Below are 24,311 nucleotides of genomic sequence, written 5' to 3'. Positions count from 1 at the left end.
TCTGAAGATGCAAGCCACTCGTGCTTGCGAAACGTCAGGAAGAAATTCTACCGAACGACGGCCTAAAAACCCGAAAAACCCATTAGTTTCAATCAATTGATTAGTTAGTTCATCCATTCAGTGGATAGGTACCCTAAATGGAAGCATCCGGAAAAAACGATAGTTATCCTTGATTGAGCGGTTTACATTAAGAGTAGCGAAAAATCCAATTGCTTTTTATGACCGAAGAATGTAGGTTTTGACGGCGAATGTTTGGATACAAAGCAATTATTTCCAGCTTTCTAGGTCGTGGTCCAATTCTATCTGACGTTTCGATCCTATTTGCGACAAGTATTCTCAGAAGCTGTTTTGTTGGGTTTTGTTCAGTACTTCCAAATCACTGCTATCAATTGACAATTAGTAACTTTTAAGTCATCCATGCATTTATAAATATTTTCATCCAGGTTGAGTACTCTCAGTATCTCTACTGGTATCATATTATATATCATATTATATAAATGATCATGATACCAGTAGAGATATATAATATATGGATCAAAGATGATTCAGGGTGATTCCCTGGAGAGGTAACTAACGGAATTTAATCGGTCATTTTCCGCTCAGACACAACACAGACGATTTCCACGCGACTTTCAGTTAATGCTAATTTTAAATCGTAATGCATAAATAATGAGTTGGAGCTATTTATAGAATATTCGGCCGTTTCTATAGCGTTATAGAACTGTTCCTGTTACCCAACCTGTCAACTCTAAACAAATCTGCGGCTTGTTAAGCTGCTAAGCTTTATTGTCACTCGCATTTTTGCTTTTTATAGCAGCAATATATTTTTATTGAACACATAATTCGTGATATAAATCTTCTCAGGTTCCGGATGTACGAGACTAAGACACATTTAACCGCTCAGGGCGAATTTTGATTGATACGTTAATATTAGATTTGCCCTGGGTTGAGTTAGAATCTCCTTAGAATAGCTATGGAGCGATGGAGTCGGGCTTCTGGACGAATGCGAAAAAATCCCGCTCGACATTTGAAAAAAGTCAGTGACCCGGTTGAACAATTACTAATTTTAGCTGTTTCTCAATCACCAAAGTAGTTTTGCTTATATTACCTTAGCTATCAAAGATAAAACTACTTGAACGTCAGAGAAAAAAAATCATAAAAATAACCAAGCGTCGCTTAAACCGACCCCTGTCGAACGTCACTGGTTCGCGTAGGTTTTAGAGTGTGCAAAACCGAAACATACGCGACTCGACTCACGTATGCTTTGTAAATTTTCGCTTTATTATATTAATCGTTTCAAATCATGAATAAACAAGAGGGAGATCATACAATAAAAAGGCCATATCTGTTACTTTTACTATAAGCATTGCTGCTCACAGTGAAATTCCCGCACTATCCCCCTGCTGTATCATTTGGCTTGCATAAGCGATGTCTTGGCAAAAATCTCCTGTCCCAAATTTCATACATAATACGTTGGCTCAGTGTGATTTGTCAAGTTCTATTTCACTGTTAGAATTGTATAAATTTCGACAGCAGTAACAACGCAACGCACATTGTTCTCCAAAAATCAGCTGTAACCAAAGATCATCGGCTATTTTCGATTGCTCTGTTTTGTCGGTCTGTTTTAATTACTTTCCCAATCTACAAAAAAACTATTCGATGATTGTGTTAATTAAGCGTCGATTATACAACACTGGAACAAACAATTTTCTACGATTTTATTGCTCCATTTACAGCAAATCGGGATTTAACTTTTATGATCCAGATTTCACCACTTGATTTACAATTTTCCGTAACTGCTTAATTAATAAAAGCTTATATTCATATCCAGCTGAAATCACGTTCAGATTGATAAATATCACCTTGACAAATACAGAAATCACTACCTGCAATTTTTTCTCGGGGACAATGTTATACGTAAATACATGTATCGAGTTTAAAAATAACAATAGAAAGTTCTACCTTGCCAAAAAATACATAATTATTGTACACTGTGCCCCTGAAAACTTAAATATGTGTCAGAACTTGCTTAACTTTCAATGTTTGCCACTGCACACAAATATTTCTAATTTTGACGCTTTATTTATCGATGACACTATTAAAATGAATTTTCGAATTTATTTCCAGTGTCACATTTTTAAACGACCTTGTGCTGCACCTAACGGCACAGAAATTTGCAAAAATACCACATTATAAATTAACTCTATTTTGAAGCGCTCTCATTGCAAAGTCACTCTCTTACCGAAATTACTACTTAATCAGTACAGAATTAAGAGATTTACATGCTTTATTTATTGCATCATTATCTTATTATATCGTATTTATATTAACGTCTACAAATACTCAATAAATGCACCTGAATGATGACTTGAAACAACTACCTATATTATTTGACTGCCAATGAAATTCCGTCCCTCAAACTGAATCAAATCACGTAATCACGTGCCTTAAAAAGATATATTAGTTTGCGATATAAAATACTACTAATTAGATTAAGTTAAATCCATGTTAAGGATCTATCCACATCTCTGCTACCTTAAATATAAACTGTGATTTAAACTGTATGGGACAATAAAAATTATAAAATGGGGTCCCAGTCGTGTCTTGTCAAAACGTTAAACGTTTTCAATTTAGAGCCTCTTTAGGAAGAAATTCATTAAGGCCTCGTTGGAGGTTTGAAAACATAAAAAAGGATATTAATTGCCCACTATTTATTTAGGTTAGACCTCTGGCTATTTACATTTGAATAGGTCAAATTATCATTTTAAATGTGATATATGTCACTATGAATAGGCCGGTCCATAACATTAATTAGTGCTGTAATAGGCGATCGAATTTATTTTACTTTTTTATGTTACCTAAGCACGCCAACTTGTGGTTGGCAATTACCTACAGTCTATGACAATTTCGTATTGAAATATTTGGCTTCTAGTTATGTTCAGTGGACAATTAGCCGCCTTAGAGCAGCTGCTTTTTCATAAATGGTTTATTTTTTAACTTCCATGTGAATCTCAATGCTATCGAATGCCATAAAAGCTACGCATGGGAAGGAATCGTGGCAAATCAAGTTGAAAATGTGCTAATAAAAATCCAAACATCTCATATTAATGTGAATTTCATCATCTACCAAACAAACGTTATGAGTTTATGACAGATTTCGGAGGACCGCATCGATATCAACTGGCACGAAGTGAGAATGACATCTCCAAATTAAACATATAAATAGTAATGCCTAATTAGATCTACAAGGCTTTGCTTATGTATTTAACAACAATCGCAAAATAAATCAATCGGGTTCATAATGTCAAATATAAATTTTCTTACTTCCTGTTACAGTTTAAGTAACGGTGAAGAAATTCATAATATGGCACCAAATGTCTATAAACATTATTATGCATAACATAATTCATTCATTTGTAAACGCGGAACAATGAAATGCCCTCTATAGATAAAATATTCTGCCATCACTATTTGTTGCCTTCGATTTATAAATAAATACACATAAAATAGATAAAAAATCTGGACCACACACAAATTTCGAAAATATTAATTATATTTATGAATTTAATGATAATAAAATTTATTTGCCGATAAAAATCAATGGGTTTTACTGCTTTATTTAACTTAAAATAGACAATGGCTTCTTAATTCAATTTTCGTATTTAACAGTTATATATTGCAACACATTATTGCATAAAATATTTGATTTAAAATTAACTAAATGGTGATATGGAAGATGGAGTGGCGTAAGAATTTTGGGTTATCACATAACGCTTGAAAAACATTATAAGTATATTTGCGGAAGACTATCCGTCTATACGCTTGCTTATCAAAAGACATTTGCAGGCTATATGTTAAACAGGATAACTGAATGATTGAAGACCAAAAAGCAGTTAGAAAATCCTAAAGTCCATCCTTCTGAGCTCCGTAAGTCCATTTCAGGTGAAACAGTTTCTATTCAGTTAATTAAAAATGATTTAAAGTGAACGAGTACTGCGTATTGTTATGTACTGAGTAAAAATAGGTTGCACACCTTTAGCATTAGCATGGCAAACGGTATCAAATTTTGGCAGACTTGATGAAAGCCTAAGAATGATGAGAAATTAATCTGTGATCTGTTGGCATCGTCCTTAATTTTTTTTTATCGCTGTATTACATAAAAGTCACGGCACGCGTAAAATGAAGATCATTATAATGTTTATCAAAGTGTAGATAGCAGGTCATTTACCTTCCATACTATTTGCTATGCACATAACGTGGAATTTTTTTAGCAAATTATTTTGGACCTGCGTGATTATTTTTGTTTAGACAAAATTCTAGTAACATAAACAATACGGCTTGATGTGGAGATTAGATAGCGCAAATATTTACTTTCCTAACATTTTTCCCAAAGTGTGAATTAATAACATCGCCTTATAAAGGTAGTTTTAAATCGAGAACAAACTGACAAGATAAATTAGGAGAATTCCTTTCAAATGCAGATTTCTTCAAATTAACTGCCGAATTAACGCCCATTAAAATTCCTTGAAATTCAGGGAAAATTCATTTACATACTTCTCAGTTTTTCCCGTATATTTTGTGTCTAATTACTGGATTATTATCGTCGCCATTCAAAACTTATTAAAGCTGGTTGATTTATCAGTTACAGATTAAAATGCTTCAGAAGGAATATCTATCGCTGTTTATGGCGTAACGCGTAAATAATTGCGGACAATAAAAATATTACTACAGGCGTCTATCTTACACTTATCTCATGGTCTACTATTGCAGTGCCCTACTAAGATAAGCTAAAATTGTTAATCTAACAAAAAAATGATCCAATCCAGACAAATTACCTTGAATAGACGACAAACACTTATGTCTGTAGGTGACATTTTTGACTAAATGGTCACAATTGGGCCTTATTCGGTTAAAAAATTAAACGTGCCACATGCCCAGTAATTTAAGTAAGTAACTTTGCTACTTGTAACTGTTTAGAAATACATTCTTTTCGTAGTCGAGTAGAGAGGAGAATGTCTGTGAAGGACCAGAATAAACGGCAAAAACCGACAATAATTCAAAGCAGACTATGTATTAGGGCAATAACTGTCAAAGAAGAAAAGAAGCCTTTCGCTCGCCAAAATATAAATATTTAAGGCGGGAATTTATTTCCGAATCTCCCGGGAAATTCTTTCCTAAATAAGCTATTCCACTTAGGGTATTAGGAAAATGGATTTGCGGTCCTTTCCACAAATGCATATGCGCTTATTTATACAGTCCCAACCCGGACTACATCTTTCTCGGAGGATGATGTTTTGACTTTTATCCCTCCTTTGAGATTTCGGTACAGCTCTTTTCCAAATACCGAGTTAAGTCTGCTGTGATAACGTACACGTGCCGTGAAAAACTGACAAATTGATTTAAATTTCGCTACATAGCGTATTTATTAGTTCTAGTATAAGTAGTTCGCTGATTGAGCCTTGCATAACAGTAGTCACTTCGTCGCTCACCAATTTCAAAATAGCATTCTCCGAACTTTAGTTTTTTGTAGGCCTTTAAATAAATATATAAAACATAGCTAAACAATCCACGGGTCTAATGACCCTCTGAATGCAAATTACCTATGTCCCAGATTTGTGAGGAGAAATTTATTCTTGCTCAGAGTCCAGAACGCATATTAGTCGAGCTACTCTAGTTACCTATTTAATCACTTGTTGCAAGTCTTAAATATTATAGTAGTCCAAATAGTCTGTCAGATCATGTAATTTTAAACGGTTAATCAGCCAGTTAAATGCCTTGAATCAGTAGGGCACATTATTTTTAGAGAAATGATACAGGTCAATTGCGTGAAACCAAATCGAAACGTACGGGTAGTTACAATCGTTTTGGATACTTCAAATCATGTTTCCGAGCACATTTGCTTTTATGTATGTACAATTGAAAGCTGTTGCTCAACTATAACTATTTCATATGTACTGCTAAACCGCTATATAAATTTTCATCTCAAACCCCATTATTCGTTTTATATGCAACTGAAAGTTTGTGGAGTTACATAGAATGTTTTTCAACACAATTTATTGTTGACATGACAGGGCAGTAGATATTTATTGTGCGATTATTTTTTAGAATTTGTGAATCTGTGCCAAGCTTTCAGTCTATCCACGTAACTCGAAGAAAATTTTTGCGAATTTATTAACCTCTGCTAACTCTAGTTATGCTGATGCTAGTTTGGTTTGACCCATTTCAGCTGCATGCGCCTCTTGAGAACAAGTTAAACTTATAACTTTGCAGTTGCATCACGCATATAAATGAGCTTCCACATTGTCAAGTGTTAATACAAAGACAACTTGGTTGAATATACTTACTTACTCGGAACATGAAATTTCACTAACCCAAACTAACACAGCTAGGTTTAAATTCAATTTTTGCATTCATTTTTTTAAGGTTGATATGCGCCCTACTGATAAGTGTTTTGAGTTATTTGCAATGTCTGATTTATAATAGCAAAAGGTTACTCAGCCGAAAACAATTATGCTGAATGCACATGTATTCCCGGTAACTGTTATCAACATGTTACATACGAATATTAATTTCAATGATTACTTGTTGGCAAGCTGTTTGTTTTCTTTTAAGTCGCTGCTTGCTGGTGGTAATTGTGTATCAGCTTACTTATGTATAGGCGCTAATTACATAATTTGGCATCTATTACAGCATTAATGGCATTTCATTAAGAACTGAAATTGCTCCTGTTTTCTGAAAGAGGCTGTTTAAATTTGGGGTACGTTTAAATTGTTATAGCAAGAATGGGAGCTAGAGAGACGAAGGAACAATTAAGTTTCTGGCTCTCGAATAACACAAGTCAAACATATCTATATTGAATTAAATCAAGGAAAACTTTATTGCGCTCACTTAATGTGCGACTAAAAATTAATTTTTCGATTTATAATCTGAATTTTTTATGAATATGTTGATACAAATATTACCCTATAAAAAGCATAATCATCAATTGCCTATGTTTATCTTAATTTGCAATTAACCGCCGTTTATTTATGTGAAAATCCGACGTATTTATGACTTATATTTCACAAATTAGCTAAATATATAAATAACAGGGCCGAATGGTTTTTAATTGAATCCTAAAATATAATTTGCAAGTTCTCGTTCTTAATTTTGTATTCAACTTACTTGAAACAAACTAAAATTAGAATGCTAATGAAATCAACGGTAGTCCTAGCTTCGCTGTAAACCCGAGTAGAACGTATTTGAGTTAAACAGTGCTTCTTTGACTCAATAAATCTAAAGTTTATGTTATCACAGTAAGGTAGGGACGTGGGTAGCCTTTTTACGGTTGAAGATAACTTACACCTTACACACAAATTAATCTTTGTTTTACATTTCTTCGATAGCATTGTTTTATAGTTAAAAGCCTAAACGATGGTAGTACCTTTAATAGTGGCAAACCCATTACTCTGATAGAAATTCTGTTCAATACGATAGCTTCGATTAGCTATCTCAGCTTCTGAGGGATTATATTTCTCTTGAACTATTATGAGAATTTGCATTATGAAAAATGAACTTACGACAGAAGAGGATTGAAGGAAAGATTGCTTCGAAGCATTAATTCCCATAATGATAATAATTCGATTATCTCTATCACTGATTTCACAATTAATTAAAGGCTTCTTGGAATATTTTGTTGAACTCCTCATCTACAAAAATATGCAATGAACGTGTTGTGGGTCAAGCCTTTATGAAACTTTCCGTTTTTTGTACGTAATTATACAATAAAGACAGCGCTTTTCACATCCTTTAGCTACCGCCCTGATGAGTTATTTACTGAGTGCATTTCAACATAATTTTTAGCGTCATTGAATAAACTAAGATTTAGTTGCTTCAGTCACGCGTCATAAAAGGAAATTTTATTTCCGGATTCTGCTTGACTTTTACCTTCTCTCTGCGTATAGTCGTTTTCCTTCAAACCAATTTAGCTCGGATAACTATCAGCCATAATATTTTACAGCTAATCTTCATCTCAGCAAACTTGAAATGTTCTTTGCGTTGCCAAAAGTTTTAATAAGACCATATGTAGGCTTTCGTGGACCGACTCAAGCTTTCAGAAGTGGTTTTATGAAAATAAAAACGAAGTATACTTAGGGGATTGCTGTGGACTCTAAATTGTGATTTTTGGGTTTAGGCTTTTTATCGGAGAATATTTTTTATAATGTACTATGTTAAATTTCATAAAATATGTTAGAACCAAAATTAATCAGCCTAGTGTGTTTCAAACTATTACAACTTCAGGCCTCAGACGTACCTTAAGCGGTCCTTTCGCCAGGCGACCAAAAAGACGTGTATAAAGGAGGAGTCAATTTTTTGTGGCAAATTTTAGCCAAGTCTTTTAGTGGCCTAATTGACAGGCTAAACACGTGGACTCTCTTTTCTTGTTCGATTCCGAAACATTGCCGCTTGAACGGCAGTGATGCCATATTATCACTGTTCCTTGTCGGTTATCAAAAGATCAACAGATCAACTTGGTAGATTTTGAGGAAATTTGGGTCCCCAACTTTTAAATGAAGAGAAAATCAAACAAGCCAGTTGATTCACGCATGGGAATGATTTTGAACTAGATAATAATACATTGATGTTTATACTTTGAATTGGTGACCTCAATTGGGATTGGTCTTGAGTTACATTTGAAGTTTTCTTAAATTTAACAACCCCTACAAGTCAGCTATTGATTGGAGGACAAACTGGTTCCTTAGAAATAGTTAACATCCGACAACAATGTAATGCGAACCTACTTGCGGTGGTACCTTGCTGGGTCATCAGTCAGTCTATTAAGTGAAGTTGTATCTCATTATCGCCACTTGGTAACTTAACACTTGCTGGTGACAGACTACTTTGCATCACTTTATCAGTGTTATAAAATTTTCAATATTTGCCGTTTTTATTCGATGTCTGCTCTCACTCAATTTTTTTCAATCGTCCGTTGTTTTCTAAATGAGTATTTCCTTTCAGTGCTTGACATTGCCACCAAAGGTTTTCCAATTGTTCGTTTCTTTCATGACTATAACAAATGTACACCAGACCAGACGAGACAAGATTGTCTTTAATCAGGATCCACAAAATCATATACAAGATCTAAGATAAGTGTGTGATTGCGGGATCAAATTCAGGTGCATATCGGCATGACTTGTAGCATGTAGGTACGTTTTAAGTTTTTGTTTTCACTCCTAATGCCGATCCAGACAACTAAGCACATGTGAGAGTTCGATAATGAAAAGTCTGGCCGATTTCGAAATGATTTCACTCTGAATTCACATTGTCCGTACTGGCAATCGATCAAATATCCTTCAGAACCCAATTCAGTCTTCCAACGATCGGTAGAATTACTATTCAGTTTTTGAAAGAGTTAACACGTCAGAAATACCATTACAGGGTGATGAATATATGGTAAATTCGCAACAATGTGGTTCCATTGTTGCGATACGCAATTAATTAACTTTGAAGACACTTAATTTCGTGGCTCTTCCTACAGTTATAATAGTCGATGGACTGAATAATAGGACTGCTGAAAAGTTCTGATCCAAAGCTCAAACACTCGTGAAAATTAATTGTGTGGCTGAAACAGTGGCGTAACACCTGGGGGACCATGACTTTAGTATTTGGAATATTAACATCGACTTTAAGAAAAGTTTCTGTAGGTATGGCCTTGTTGCTTTTATCTATTACTGCTCAGAGGTTTAGATTTGAAAACTACTAAGTCTCGCTTAATTATAATAAATCATTAATTTCCATTTGCAACTAGGTTATCGGATAATTTAAATCAATTGGAAGCGTTTTGAAATATACAAGCAAACCGATATAAGCACGTTTAGACAATATGTATACTTAGACAATTATATGCTTCTGGGTAAGTCAAAGGAGCTATTAAAGTGTCCTTGTTTGTGTGAAATGTTTCAGACATTTTGCCTTGCAAAGAGCAGGTCAAAATGTTTGAGGTCATATGCGGTTTTCGTTATTTACGTAGACTTTTCAAAATCAATTGGTCATGATCAGAATAACAATAGCGATCAAAATAATAAAGTTTTTAAACAATAGCGTTTGATAAAAATTACCATATAAAACGAAAAAGTGATCGTTATTATATTAAAATTCTATATGAATCATCGGGCAACCGAGGTACCAAACAAAATCATTAAAATTTGCGTTCGCTTAAATGAAGTTATCAAAATTGACGGGGCATACTAAAAATATGTTTTTTCACGAAGCAAATCGCGATCGTTATCGCTTAATCATTTCGAATATTACTGGTTTCCGTAACTTTGTGGGGTATATTTTATGAAGCCGCTGACGCCCAAAATACATTACATCGGATCGGACACTTCCTTCAAGTCATCCATGTATTCTTTTCGAGAACCTGTTTCGACGATCTTTTACTCTTTTTCTCAATTTTGAGGTGCTTAATTACCAGCAAAGATAAATTTTTCTTCACCCACTTGCTTACAATCAATTAAAGAGCTCGCTGAAAGCCGTAATTATATCCAACGTGAAAGATATACCTCTTTAAATGCATATACGGTTTTCATTTTTTAATTCTCCTTCACTGCCACTTAATTTTGAAGCTTATTCAGTTTCCTCCTAATCCTCCCTACCGCAGATATTCTATGAAAAGCTTCAGATTATATTCATTACTGTCTTCATGATCATGAGAAAAAAGGAATTTATTGACGAGGACCAGGGATGTAATTTCGTTAAGCCTTTTCTGCTGCCGATGTTTGATGAAACTGTATAGAAATGTGCTATTAGTCGGAAGAATAAACGGGCTTGTTTACCTACCACAGACATAAAACAAGCATCCTCATCAAGTCGGTTCTTGTGCAGTCTCGAGAATTATATAAATTAGCTGCTAAAACGCAGACCTCCTAAATTATATACCTTACTTTGTTTGTTCCCTTTTGTTTCAAATCAATTTCAATCTCTTCCTTTCTGCATTCTTTTCGTCCTAATGTAAACACAGACCTGGAGTAATACTGGCTACTTAACTCGCACACCATTGATTTATACGTTTATAAATTCTGGCTGCCAACATTTGGAATGGGCCTTTAATTAAGAAACGTGAGGCACTTTTTATTTCATTAATTTTGTTTATATTTGTAAGGCAACGTTAGAATGCATCATTTGTGGAGGATCGTTGCACTTGACTTTCTGTTACTGTGTCTTCAACTGACAAAAAAAACTGGAACTCGACGAATTCATGACTAGAGACCGTTTCTTTCTTCATTAATGGTTTGGCTGGTTAAATTTCGGCAACAAAGTCTTTGCTGCAGTATTCAAGTTCCTTTACTCAATGATTTCAGTTGCATAATCCAATTTCGAAGTTATTATCAAATGTCCCAAATTAGTTTGTCAAGTGAAATACAATAAGCAGTTTAAGACCATTGAACCCGTATTATATATTACATACTACATACAATCTAAGCTTTGATCAGCTCTAGTAAAATTTACCATTTTACCCAGAACCATACCAGGATTGCCATACTTTTATGATGCATTGTTATCTCAAAAACCATTTGCCTTGCCCACATTATTTGACACTGGCACGCAAACCAGTGGCACTTTCTCTATTTATTTTAATTAACAAAACTGTTCGTAAATTTTAATTAAAACTTTTTCGTGTCAGCACACTTGATTTAATCAACATCGTATTCTTGACTTCAGATAGTCTGTTTTGCAGACATGAATTGTACAGTTTCAAGTTGGTCTCGATCTCACGATGGCTGAGCAGTTTGAAAATGTAACTTTTTTAATTCAATAAAAAAAATTACAGTCGTTGGAACAACATTTAAATATGTTGTTAGATGAACAGTTTAATGGTGTAAAGCGGCACGTAAATAAGGATGCCCAAAAAATGATCCTGCTGACTCAATCTTAAAAATTGCTTCCTTAACGCCTTAATGTTAATTTTTGGAGTAGATTAAGCTATTCTATTTCATTGCGAGCCACCGCGCGGAGTAATTTATTGTTTTCAATGATAATCTTGTTCTTTATGGAAGTGAAGTCAATTTTTATGCGCCTGTTAAGTCCCTTTGATGATATTATAATTAATTGCCGCTGTTAAAAAAAAAGCGGAGTTTCCAATGCGCGATAGTTTTTAGGTGAAGATGTATTATAAAACGATTTTTGTTATTTTACTTAGACCTCGTCCGAAACGCGTTTATTAGTGAATGGGATTTCTCTAATGAATTTTTATTGCCTACAACCACAAAGAACAAGATACCTTGAAATTAAATAATTAAATTTAGATATAAATTTCTCAATTATCGTTGCCAGTTATGCAGATCATGGAGGATTTTCTTTAGACTTCCAGTTTAATTCCAAGATGACGGAAGCCAAAACAAGCTTTGATCAAAACGGAATGATACATAGATCAATTTGAATTTAAATTTTATCACGAGCATTTTAACGAGACTATTAAATTCCGTTAATATTATGTGTATTTAACTTAAACCTACGCATCTGGAGTTCCCTTGTATTATTATTTTCAAATGAGTTGAGTGATAAGATTATGTTTTTCACGAGTGCTTGCTTACTAATCATCATAATACTCTCGTGTGTTGCGTATCAAAGGGAAATGATAAAATAACCGTTATGTTCCTGACACAATTTGGTGTTATCGGCTTATGTAACACATTGTGAACAGCAGCCACTGAATTTATAAATTAAGCACAAAAATCCCTATATATTAACGACTTGCTGAATCACTAAGGGTTTATTAGAGCTGGGAATCAGAATACGTCTGTCAGTATATTCAATCAACTGGAACTAGAGGCTCTTTGTAAAGATGATTATTTAAGAAGGTCACATCAATATTTCAAAATTCAAAGGTCACAATAATCCGAACGTACTCCAATCTAATTCCGTCTTAGATATTCTTAAGTACACACGAAATAAATTTAATTCAATCAAGCATGTCAATTTCATGTTTTTATAGGATCATATAAAAATTTATGGCGTTCAGATAAGTATTAAACATGTCAAATTTAATAGTTTACACTTCTTTGTGTCGACTATATTAATCATTTGATAATCAATTAAGGGACTGGCATACTTTTTTAGTCGAAAGTGTTAATGAACAAATCCAATCCGATAAAATATTCGCCATTAAAAAGTACCTATTGAATAATCGAAGCCAAATTATCAAAATGAACAAATACATCCATTAAGGCTGATGCTTGAAAAAGTATTTATATTATTTCACACCTTTGCGACGATTGATTATTCATTAGTATCAAATTGAATCTCGCGCCATAAACTATTCGCTGGAGCGAAAATATTTTTATGGATTTTAAGCAAATGAGTGCGTATCAATAAATTAATAAAATGTATTCAAACATCAATATTGATTGCCAAAGTCTTAACTTTATTACAAAATAATTAGCATAATGTAAATTCTTTGATAATGATAATTTGCTTTTGGGTAACGGTGCAGTTTCAACATTTTACCTCTTTAAAATATGCACTTACAATTTTTAATTAGTAAGGGACAGACTGTTCCGGCTTTAGGAACCACTAATGATAAATTATTCATTGCCAGAAGAAGATTTTGTCTTTTTGAACAAGATAATTCATTTTAAAGACGACACATACATGATCAATTGGCGGTCTCAGGTAGTTACATGTCCTCCCAATTGATGTCTTTGAAAAATTTTAATTGCTCAACTAATAGATTTTAATTAATCAACAATGAGATAATGCTTGACCATGTCCATGACTTCTTTCTTAACCAGTGGATAATGCTTGCAATAGACCGCAAGTTGTACGGTTATTTATTCCATTCATCCATTCCCAACCCAACCTTCGTGTCTTTAATTTATGCCATTCGTAAGCCGATAAAAATGGGTCAAACTTCTTAATTGGAACAATGTACCAATTTGTAAGCGACATTTCAAACGTCACAATAAAAAATTTAATTTCGATAAGAGGTAGGAAGGGCGGCTGGAGACATTTAAAAAGAGAAGGAAGAAAGTTTCGAATAGTTTGACTGGAACACCCATGGATAAAAACAATCAGTCAGGGAATATCAAACCATCATTCAATAGTAAATGGTAATTTGGTGTCAACCGGTGCCCATGTTTCTCTTATCAATTTAATATGTCGAAATATTACTTTGGGACTAGTTTATATCCATTGCACAATTTATATTCATTTAAACAGTTTTTTACTAAAAGTAACTGTACCTACTTCAGATAAATATGTTAATATGCTTTTACGTGCATCTATTTGAAGGAATAAAAACTTGTTAAATGTCAATTTTCTATCGGTATTTTCGAATCGAATAGAAGAAAGCATTCAATCGGCCATCGCATTGCAAAACGATTTTTATGTTCGTTTAATGATCCTGCTGTTCCCTTCAATTTGAGCCGCCTTTTTCTAGTTCTGAAGCATGTACAAGTGGTGTCCCTTTTGTTACCCAAACTTATTCAAAAACAAGAATTTTTCACACAGTTTTTTAATATCTTTCTTGGAATGGTATCAATATAAAAACAATAGCTTCAATGCTATGTAAACATCATGTTGCCTATGTATTTGATCGTTTTCTCTGTAAGGCGAGAGACCCAAACATTAGTTTATGACTTGTCATTGTGAACGACCACATGGGTAGCCCAAGACAATGATCACAACGTAGTGAAAAACAATTTGATACATATTTGATTTCGTTAATTTTGTGGCTTCTTTTGTATAGAGTTACCAACAAGCGATGATATCTTGAAACAAATGCGTAACTAATTGTAATATATAATATATAAGATAGGTTATCGACCTGTGCTGACTGAATTTCGATGGGTACCAGATTCGAGACGAGATTAATCCAGAATCAGGAAAATGCGTTGTTTCACTTCCTTGAATTTAAATTTATGCACTTTATGTCAAAACTAAAATTATCTACGAATTAAATTAAGCAGAGCATATCATTTTGTTAGGAATTTATTTGCATTTCAACTCGTCTACTCTGGTGGTCATTCCTTTGCCATTGGGAAACTGGCAGTATTAAATTGATCAAAACTATAATTTTTACAAAAACTTACTGCTATTATAAATAAACCACATATTTCACATAAAAGCAGACAACTTTATAACGATTTCTAACCTATTATTATACTTTTTAATGTGCCTCTATTAAAATAAATTACATAGTACGACAAACATCAAGGAGAACAGTTTCATTTTTTTCTATCAACTCTGGTTTTTTATATCACGTAGGTCATTCAGGATATCGTGCTAATATTATTTCTTCCACGTAATCTATTGGTCTATTTTCCAGCGCTGAAGTGAAGGATTTACAAAATAGAGAAGCATTGAAAACATGTAAATAGGATAAAAAAAATAAGCGCTTTAAAAATCCCCAATAATTACGATATCACGATATTTATGTTCCAATGCCGCCTTCGAGTGGGATGCACTTGTCATGGGATCGTGAAGGATTTAATATTGACTTATTTGGGACACAATAGTTATCAAAAATAAATAGCATCGTGTGTGAATGCGTTATTTTCCTTGTAAAGCCGGCTTGTTCAAAGATGGGAATCAGCAAATAAAGATGTTTGCCTTTTCGAAAATCTTTTATTAGAAGTAGGTTAGGCAGATGCAATGACACTCAAAGCCTCTAAAAAAGCTGATACCCAAAATCGCAGTTCCATCGAACCCATCTACCTCTCCGTATTGATATGCTTACAAGTTAAGATCCATAATTTGTATCGCTAATAAAAGTCTACAGTCCGAGCGCAGACTGAAAGGGAGGAATATATTAGTTTGTTTTGTTTATGGACTTTTTGCTTAATGATTTTGATTTGGGTTTCCTGAATTATTTAAAAATGTTCTACTTAAATGTAAAACTGGCCGTGACCCGGATTTCCTCGTAAATCTCCTTTTAGCATACATTAAAACTTTTAGCATGTACTTAGATGAAACACATGACAATGATATAACTGAGTAGTACTACTCAAGAAAGACCAATTAAGATTGCTTAATGTAGCAAACCCAAAAATAAACTAAAAAAAATAAAAATCATTTCAGAGTTTTTATGTTAATCATTACACTCAAGGTATAAAATTATGTAGTTTCTATAGCGTTTTAAGTTTTTTGCAACCTTTAATATTCGCAGGTATAAAACACCTGAAAAAATTCATACAAACACAATCCAGACCCAGACAAAGGAATTATATTATTGATTACACAAATAATAACAATGTTGTTCTATTATGTTGCCATCCATTTAATATGATTAGTCATATTTCAACCTAATGACTACAGACTGTAAAAATACCGTCATGTCAAGAAAGTGTTGCCTTTTGCTTGACAGAGATAATGGCTTTGTAGCATTTTTGTTTTGATTCCATTGAATATTTCAACAGCTTATGACATTGAAATTTTCCTTCCTCTTCAACTTGGTAAGTGTCTACTCGTAATTATTAAAATACTGGAAACATGCCATTTTTGTTCTGTTAGTTTTGCTATTGGTATTCTGATCAGATATCAGTCGACCGGGCCTTTTATGAAATGGCATTTCACACATATTGAGCAAATTCCAAAGATTTAGTTTCGCGAAAGAAAGACGCTATATAGGGGATTAATTAATTGCTTCAAATAAATAAATAAATAACTCAAAGAAACCCGTCAATGCCAGTTATACATATTTATATCGGCCAGATACATCCAAATAGAATATTTAATGTGTCTTGGGATTAAACCATCAAACGAATATCATTTACCATGGGGCTCGTTTTCATTCCGCCACGGGGCAGGACCCTTTTGTAACTCGGTTTTTAGAGACATTCAAAACTGCTTAATATTAACAATTAATTCAACTATTCATTTGCCCGTTTTCTAATCACCTCTTGGAAATTGTGGCATGAAAATCGCTTGCTTTACTTTTATACGAAATTGCGAAAGACCGGCCGAAATAGAGTCTGCTATGAAGTACGTACTGCGATTTAGTTTCGGCTACATTTCTTCACAAGGAGCGTAATTAGAAAATACAGCTGGGGACTTTCTGAGAGTAAAATTGCTTCTGTAGCTGGGTCGAAATTACAACTTTACCCGCAGTATCAAATGCTTCGTTGATCAGAACGAAATGGAACGCAGGTAGAGAAGAGGTTTCAGAAGTACATAATACCAACTTCGGAACACATGTCATTGCATGCAGACTTGTTTCTGTTGTCAGCTTTTTATAATGAGAAAATCCAAGATATCTTATCTTAATTTCTTTCGACTCGAAAGTAACCCGCTCAAATAAATAAAAATTGATTTTCGCCGCATCGTTACTGATTTTATTTTCGGGTTTTAGCGTTGAGCTTCACGATTCAATATTTTTTGCCTACATTTAAATCATGCAATGACAATGGAGTGGAGATGAAACCCATCAAAATGATGCACTGAAACGATCACAATGCTTTCTAGCTTACATTACCTACTACTTAGTGTTTTGGTGTCTGGTTAATTAAAAATCGTTTCACTAACGTCAATTAATAAATAGATAAAAACGAGTGGCGCCAAAATAATTATTCCACATTTCATAATGCCCAGTGAATCATTATATAAACCCACATTTTACTATCGTATTGCCCATGAGATTAGAGAAAAAGCTATATTTTTATAAAATAGAATGCCAAAAGCCAATTGTTTTAGTAGTCATGTTTATGACAAGGTGGGGCCGGAAAGCTTGAAACGTGTTCAAAAAGTAAACGGAACATGTGTGTAAAAGGAGCAAGAGACTGCACTCACCTGTGTAATTAAAGTACAATAAAAATAAATTACTTATTATATCATATGCGCCTGTTTAGCTCCACTCTCATTCAGAAGCAAGGCCTGCTGAATAAGATACCAGAAGATACACAGTAAAAAATAAACTTTCGCTTGTCAAAAATGAAAAATTTACAGATGGTTTAAGTTTGTTTATGCATAACATAAATATTGTAATGTCATCTAATAGTTATGGTATGTATAGAAACAGCATTTAAAAACCTTAAATTAAGTATATCTTTTGCCAATTATTAACCCTCACGGTAAATCGTAAAATAAATAAATAATTGCATGGAAACGACAAATCTGTTCTGATATTCGACGCCAATAACTCGATCTAAATTATGGGCTGGAAAAATCGACGATGTTCTTTCATCTCTAAATAATTAAGCGGCTTTCATCAATATTGATTTAGGTTTTATATAAAAACAGATTTCTCTTAAAGGCCTCTTCATATGCAGGCTGGAGCTCGAAAATCATATTAATTTAACACCTGTAATACATTTGGCCTAAAAATGGTTAATAAACATTCTAAGAATGTAGACTTTTACCTCAGCTAAGCGATTTATTAGACAGGAAAAATAGATAAGCAATATTGAATAGTTCGTCAATTTTCCCCAGGCACAATATGGCATACGCTGCACTTCGGTTGGAGTAAATTAAAAATCCTAATTAATTACGTGAGTCTTTCAAGGAATTATTCAATAGTTTCTTGCTACTCTTCAGAAAAATATTTGCTATAAATAATGGATGGGCCAAAAGGAAAATATACATAAATGGCTGGAATCAATGTGAAATAAACCATCAGTTTTCACTTCATCAGGTTTCTAGTGTAGAATGTTTATTAGGCAAACGAACGACATTTTCACAACAAATTTAAAGCCCATTAAAATTAAATTTCATCGATTCTCTCATTATAGCTCAGAGGAAATAACTTGTTAATTGCATGTTAATATTATAATTTGACGTATTTTGTTGTTGCTTAACATGTTAATTAGATATTTGAAATTTTTCCCAAAATGACAATACATTTCGAGAATTCCTACCTTATTTGCTTTGCTGATCACAAAACTATTTACGACATAATGTTTAACTGTAATTAACCAGACTTTATGGGATTTGTTCTGCTTTCTCTTAAAATTGCCAAATATTCATTTCTACGTAGATGGAAACGTCCCAAAAGGTTAAATCATCAACAGCTAGCAAGTTGCAAGAAAAAAAGTTTGCCTTTGAAACGTTATTATTAAAGACCTAGATAATAACACGGCAACATTAAAACTAGAAGGGTATTAAGCTTGAAGTTGACGCGTTTGAGACCAAATTATCTTTCACTTTAACTCTGTAATTTCGGCTTGAGGTGTTGGCTGCCCTCACTGACATAATTAAATAGGCTTGAACACCGGCATTTTTGCCTTTTTTTCGGATGCCGGCGCCTCGAATTTTATAGCACCCCAAAAGATCCTTATCATTTAAAATACTGTGGCACTAGTAGAAATAAAAAATGTCTTGCGACACAGTGTGACACACATTAGCCCTAAACGCCACACCTCATACCTTGTAATCCTCCTGCATTTCATTTATCTTGAGCCCTTTATTAATTGTTTGAATGCGCTGTTCTTGTTAGAAAGATTCCAGAATCTGTCCTATATAACCTGCCAGATTAATAGTGCCGTATGTATGAAGAGCGGTTAAGCAGCCCTTGAAAAAAAACGTTATTAATCGTTTGAGGCATGATTACCGACAATAAACTTGACGACAAGTTCTAGAATATCTTGGGGGGCATTTTCAACATCTTATCAAAATATCATTACACGTTCCGTGTCAAAAGATATAGAAACATGGCATTTTTATTAGGGGCCCAATGAAAGCGGGGACGATTGGTAATAAAAAAATTGAAAGGAGTGGGTTTAAAAACCTCAAAAGAATTTTAGACGCAGAACTGAAACCGATCCGAAGTCATGAATAACTTCGCGTTGCTCGATTAGTTCAGATTCATTTTTGAGATGATTTGCAATATTTCTACCCGACTGTTGCAATGCACAAACCGCAATGTCTTTAAATTAGCCGGTGTTTAATTAGGCATCTCTGACACAATTTCAAAATGACTTTGTCATATAACCGTTATACGTTGAAGTCGTGGAGGTTGACTAATTTCCATTTAAACCGAAATAAATTAGCAGCTTACCTCCATTTTCCAGACCGGAATTATGACTAAATTTGTAGTGTTGTTGTTTATTAATGGTATCGATGATTTCTTCATTTCAATGGTATACATTTATGGGCAAATCCAATAAAATTATAGTGTTTACAAATATTTTCTAGAAAATTTGAATAATTCATATTCGTTTTAATATGCCATTAGTTGTAGACACCACTGAACTTGTCCTATTAATTGCCGAGTGGTAAACATCTACGAGGGATATAAAACATTTTTCGAGGCGACATTTCAATCTAAAATGTGCCGAAATGAGCACACCGTAACTTCCCTTTTTGCAAAATTCCCAAAATACCCATAAATATATCCACTTGTAATTGTGTTGGTCAAGTGCCAAAATCGCGGAAGTGCATCTTTCCATTACTTGGAAACAAACTTAAAATATTCACACTAAAGCCTAAAATTGGAACTCTATAAGAACTGCTGCAACTTTCACGCATTCCGAGCAATCTATTAATCGCATTTTCGTAGTCTCCCCGGTATTGTGTATATTGAAATATGATATTATACAAACAAGCATTAATTTGACTACCGAGTGTAATAAAATGTCACCCATATCTCCTCTACCCATTGAAAAACAATGCAGCACTGACCTAGCATAAACAAGCAAAGTATGCATATATGTCACATAAATCACAAGTCAGTAGAGCACAGATTTTCCTGTGAGAGATAGATTGCTTGGAAACCGAATTGATAGTCAGTCGTTCTTGCTTTCTGTCATAAACTTTAATAAACGGGTGCTCTCAATGGATACTGTTCCGACTGTTCGTTAGTAAAAAAATCTAGGTGAACACAATTTACTGTATGTTTTTGTTTGGTCACATGATCTGTTCATTGCGCTTAATTTGCCAATTTTTTTCCGGTTTAGAAACTCCCTTTAACTGATATAAGCGCTTTTTCGAGAATTTTTGCAATATTTCTACTTTCCAATTTGCTCTTATTGAGATTGCAACGGCGGCAATTTTTGCTTTAAATTGCCCGCTTTTGTTATGTCAGAAAATATCATTTACATGAAATAGACCGGCGAATTTTACCATAAAACGCTATTATGTAATATCCAACAGCTCGAATTTAATTTGTTAGTGACAAGTCCCGACGAACAAACATTAATTGATAAATTTAATAAGCTAATTTCATTTATGTCGTTTAACGAACTTGACCAGCAGTGAACCTATAAATAAGAGCCATAAAAATATCAATGTCTACGTGCGTCCTAAAAAATTAGCGATGAAAGTAAAAGTCAACTTACTTAAGTGTAGATTTGGAAATTCTACGATTTTTGAACGCCCATAGGTTTGCCAATCTGAGTGGATTATTTGAATTGTTAGAAGATTTTCTGTTGGTTTTGGTTAGTTTAGCAGAAATGTGATAATCTATTAATTTATCTTTCTCATGTACAGCTTGTTGCGGTTAAAACGGCTACCAGATTGGTAGCCAAAAAATATATCTCGTTGCAGCAAAATAATCAAAGTGCCATAAACTGGAATAACCAACAGGCCGCAGTTGGATATCTTAATTTTTACCGCGCTGACACTCAGATATATTGGAATTGCTCGGCCTAATCACATGCATTATGGGTTTCTGCACCTAGATCTCAATAAATTGGTATCTACGATTTGCAGTAACATATTAGTGCAAAGGATTAACACGTCTTGAATTAGTTTGGTTTTTCTTTATAATATGAACTCTCGTGTACTTTCTTTCAAATAGATGTTAGGCCTTCTAAATGGCATCTTTTAATAGCATTTGACACACATACTCAAAGGATTATTTATAGAAAAAGCATTGTCGGTGGAATATATTTTTCATTTGCTACATGTCTTGTACTAGTGTATAAATAAATCAATAGCACTAATTCATGAGCCATGTTTGAAATGGTGTAAAAGGAAATAGTGTATTGTAATGGGAACACTAGAACCGCCTACTAATACCCGTCACTGTCCATCTTTCAATCGAACGTATTTTTATCACTGGTGTTACTATGTTGCTAATAGGGCTGCGAAGTTTCCTAACATTTTGATTGATATAAATTAAGTGATTAGTTGCTATAAGCAAAATGCATTAAGGATCTGCTCATTTCAATCAAGATGTTCGTTCGTTAATAGCTAAACAAAGTTGTGTTAGCCATCAGACTACACGTTAGTCTATCTTAAGCGTAGAGACATGCCAAAGATACTACTCTAGTATCCGCGTAGCTATGCTTTGCGCTTATTTTAGCACCTGAGCCCGTGCAAGTTGATCTGACGTCATTCTCTCTAAACAATTATGCTCTTTTAACTCAGTGGCGGTGTATTAAGTGTATCTTGCAAAGAAAAATATTCAAATATTATGCGTATTTTAACTAACTGAAGTTGTAGCGCATTGATGTACCTTTGAGGCGCGTTACAAAAAGAACATTGCTTTTGTGAAGGAAGCAATTGAAACTGGTCATAAAGCCTACGTGATGGTCCATCAATTGCGCTTTGAAACGTAATTGTTTAAGTTATGAAATCAAGACAAATAGCAATCAAAGGCCAGTTACAGCGAGTGCTAGAGACCACTTAGTAAATGCTTATTTTATTGTATTAACTGTGCGAATATAAGGGAAATGCGAATTATTAACACGTGAAATAAATTCAGAAGTTGCAATTTGGATGTGTTGGATTAACCATTTTCGCCACGATGGTCCATATGGAGGATATAAACTTCAACTTTATCACCATTTATACCAGAATAAAATAATTTGCTGCCGCGAAAGTGGAAAGGACGGTAAATATTGTAAAACAATTAAAATAACGGCACTTCCGAGTGAACGATGGATGGTTCATTCAGAAATTGAAGTTCGTTATGCTTTGCGATGGCTCGATTTTGATGATCGCGTTTTAACTTTGTTTCTCCATTAAATAAAAAGCTTCTTTCCAAAATCGTTTTGAGTTAAAATAAGTTGGGTTTTTAATTGGGCCACTGTCTCTCGGGCCAATTGAAGTGCGGAAAGTTGATTATGATTTAACGCGTTGGGCATTTGTTCTTGTTAAGTGAAATAAACAATTTCGTTGGAGTGACATAAATTTGATAATCACGTTGTTGGCAAGCACCGATTTCAAATGACCGGCTTATTTATATTAGAATGGTTTTTCGACAGAATTGCCTGAAAAATTACAGGAGTGATAGCGGCTAAAAATATTCTCGAGGTTTTTTCCTCTAGCCAGCTTTGATTTGATGAAACAGCCTACGGTTGTTTTAGTTTCAATTCGCTCGAATTCCACTTGGTTGAAGACAATGGGCTGATTTGAATTGCGTTAACTGATTAGTAATCTATCAAGGATGTATTATTTAATCGCCGCAAAATTGCGAAATTTCGCTGTTTTTTTGAATGGCAGTTTTAGGGTGGAGATGCAAATTTTCGGGGTGGTTTTTGGTTTTGCAAGGAAGCTGTGAAAGGGGCCGGGTGGGGAAAGGGTGGTAGAGGTGGTACCGGGCGCCGGGGGCTAAGTGTTAGTGAATTGAATTTTTTGACTCACTGTAAGGGCTGGTGTCGTCGGTGGTACCGTTGACGGTGCCGCCCGGCAGAAGCTGAAGGTGGCGATTTTTGATAAACATTTTGATCTTCCTGGCGGTGCCGGTAACGTGAGATAAGTTGGCGGAGCGCTCGCTGCGGGCGGCGGGGTCCTCCTCCCTCTCCGGGGGTGGCTTGGTAGGGGGGGCGGCGCGTGCGAGGGCGGCAATTAGCAGTAGGCCCAGCAGTAGCGCCTTCACCATGACTGGGACATAGTGCGTCACTGTCACTGTCACTGTCGTGTCGACATCGGCGGCATGGCGGCCGATGGACGGCGCGCGAATTGAGCGTCAACAGCACCGTGCGGCTGTGGCGGCGAACGCACTGCCACTGCCGCGATCTCGCGCCACAAGCCACGAAGAAGAACAGCAGGATTAACAGGACGCACCCGCCAACGACCATCCACCCAGAGCGTCGCGACGCACCACTCCTTTTCTTCCGTATCCGACGTCCTTAGCACGGCCGCACCGCCGTCCTCTTCCACTCCTGAAACCGATACAGATCAGTCTTCCTTCTCGTTCTTCCGCTCTCTTCCACGCTCTATCCGACCCTGCTTCTTCCAAACTCAAACATGCTCGACTCGGAACTGTCGCGCTCTCAACAACATTATATAACACTCCTACCACTTTTCTGGGTCTCCCTTATATTAGCATTAGCATTCACCAAATCTTTTTCATTTTCTTCAACATTTCCCAGTCAGTCGTCTTTTAAAAAACGCACAATTTTGTCGCGTCTTTTATGACAGATTGATAAAGCGTGCTCTTATTTCACCACAACTAA

The 24,311-nt window shown here is 34.7% G+C and overlaps 1 protein-coding gene across 2 annotated transcripts in view; it reads right to left on the bottom strand.

Moving 5' to 3' along the window:
• LOC109541096 (fibroblast growth factor 3) overlaps positions 1–24,311 on the bottom strand; it is a 46,759-nt gene that overhangs the window by 18,556 nt on the left and 3,892 nt on the right. Inside the window, exon 2 of one of the 2 annotated variants that reach the window (XM_048666407.1) lies at positions 23,497–24,017. In XM_048666407.1, coding sequence (XP_048522364.1) covers positions 23,497–23,734 — 238 coding nt within the window. In that variant the 5' untranslated portion in view covers positions 23,735–24,017. Of the gene's footprint in view, positions 1–23,496; positions 24,122–24,311 lie in introns of those variants that run through there. The other variant, XM_019909810.2, reaches the window with a different exon arrangement.

The sequence above is a fragment of the Dendroctonus ponderosae genome, unplaced genomic scaffold, assembly GCF_020466585.1.
Source record: "Dendroctonus ponderosae isolate FM_Combo_2020 unplaced genomic scaffold, Dpon_F_20191213v2 Dpon_F_20191213_1, whole genome shotgun sequence".
In the NCBI taxonomy this organism is placed as follows: Eukaryota; Metazoa; Arthropoda; class Insecta; order Coleoptera; family Curculionidae; genus Dendroctonus; species Dendroctonus ponderosae.
The sequence above is the reverse complement of the archived record's forward strand: the minus strand, read 5'-3'. Positions and strand labels throughout refer to the sequence as shown.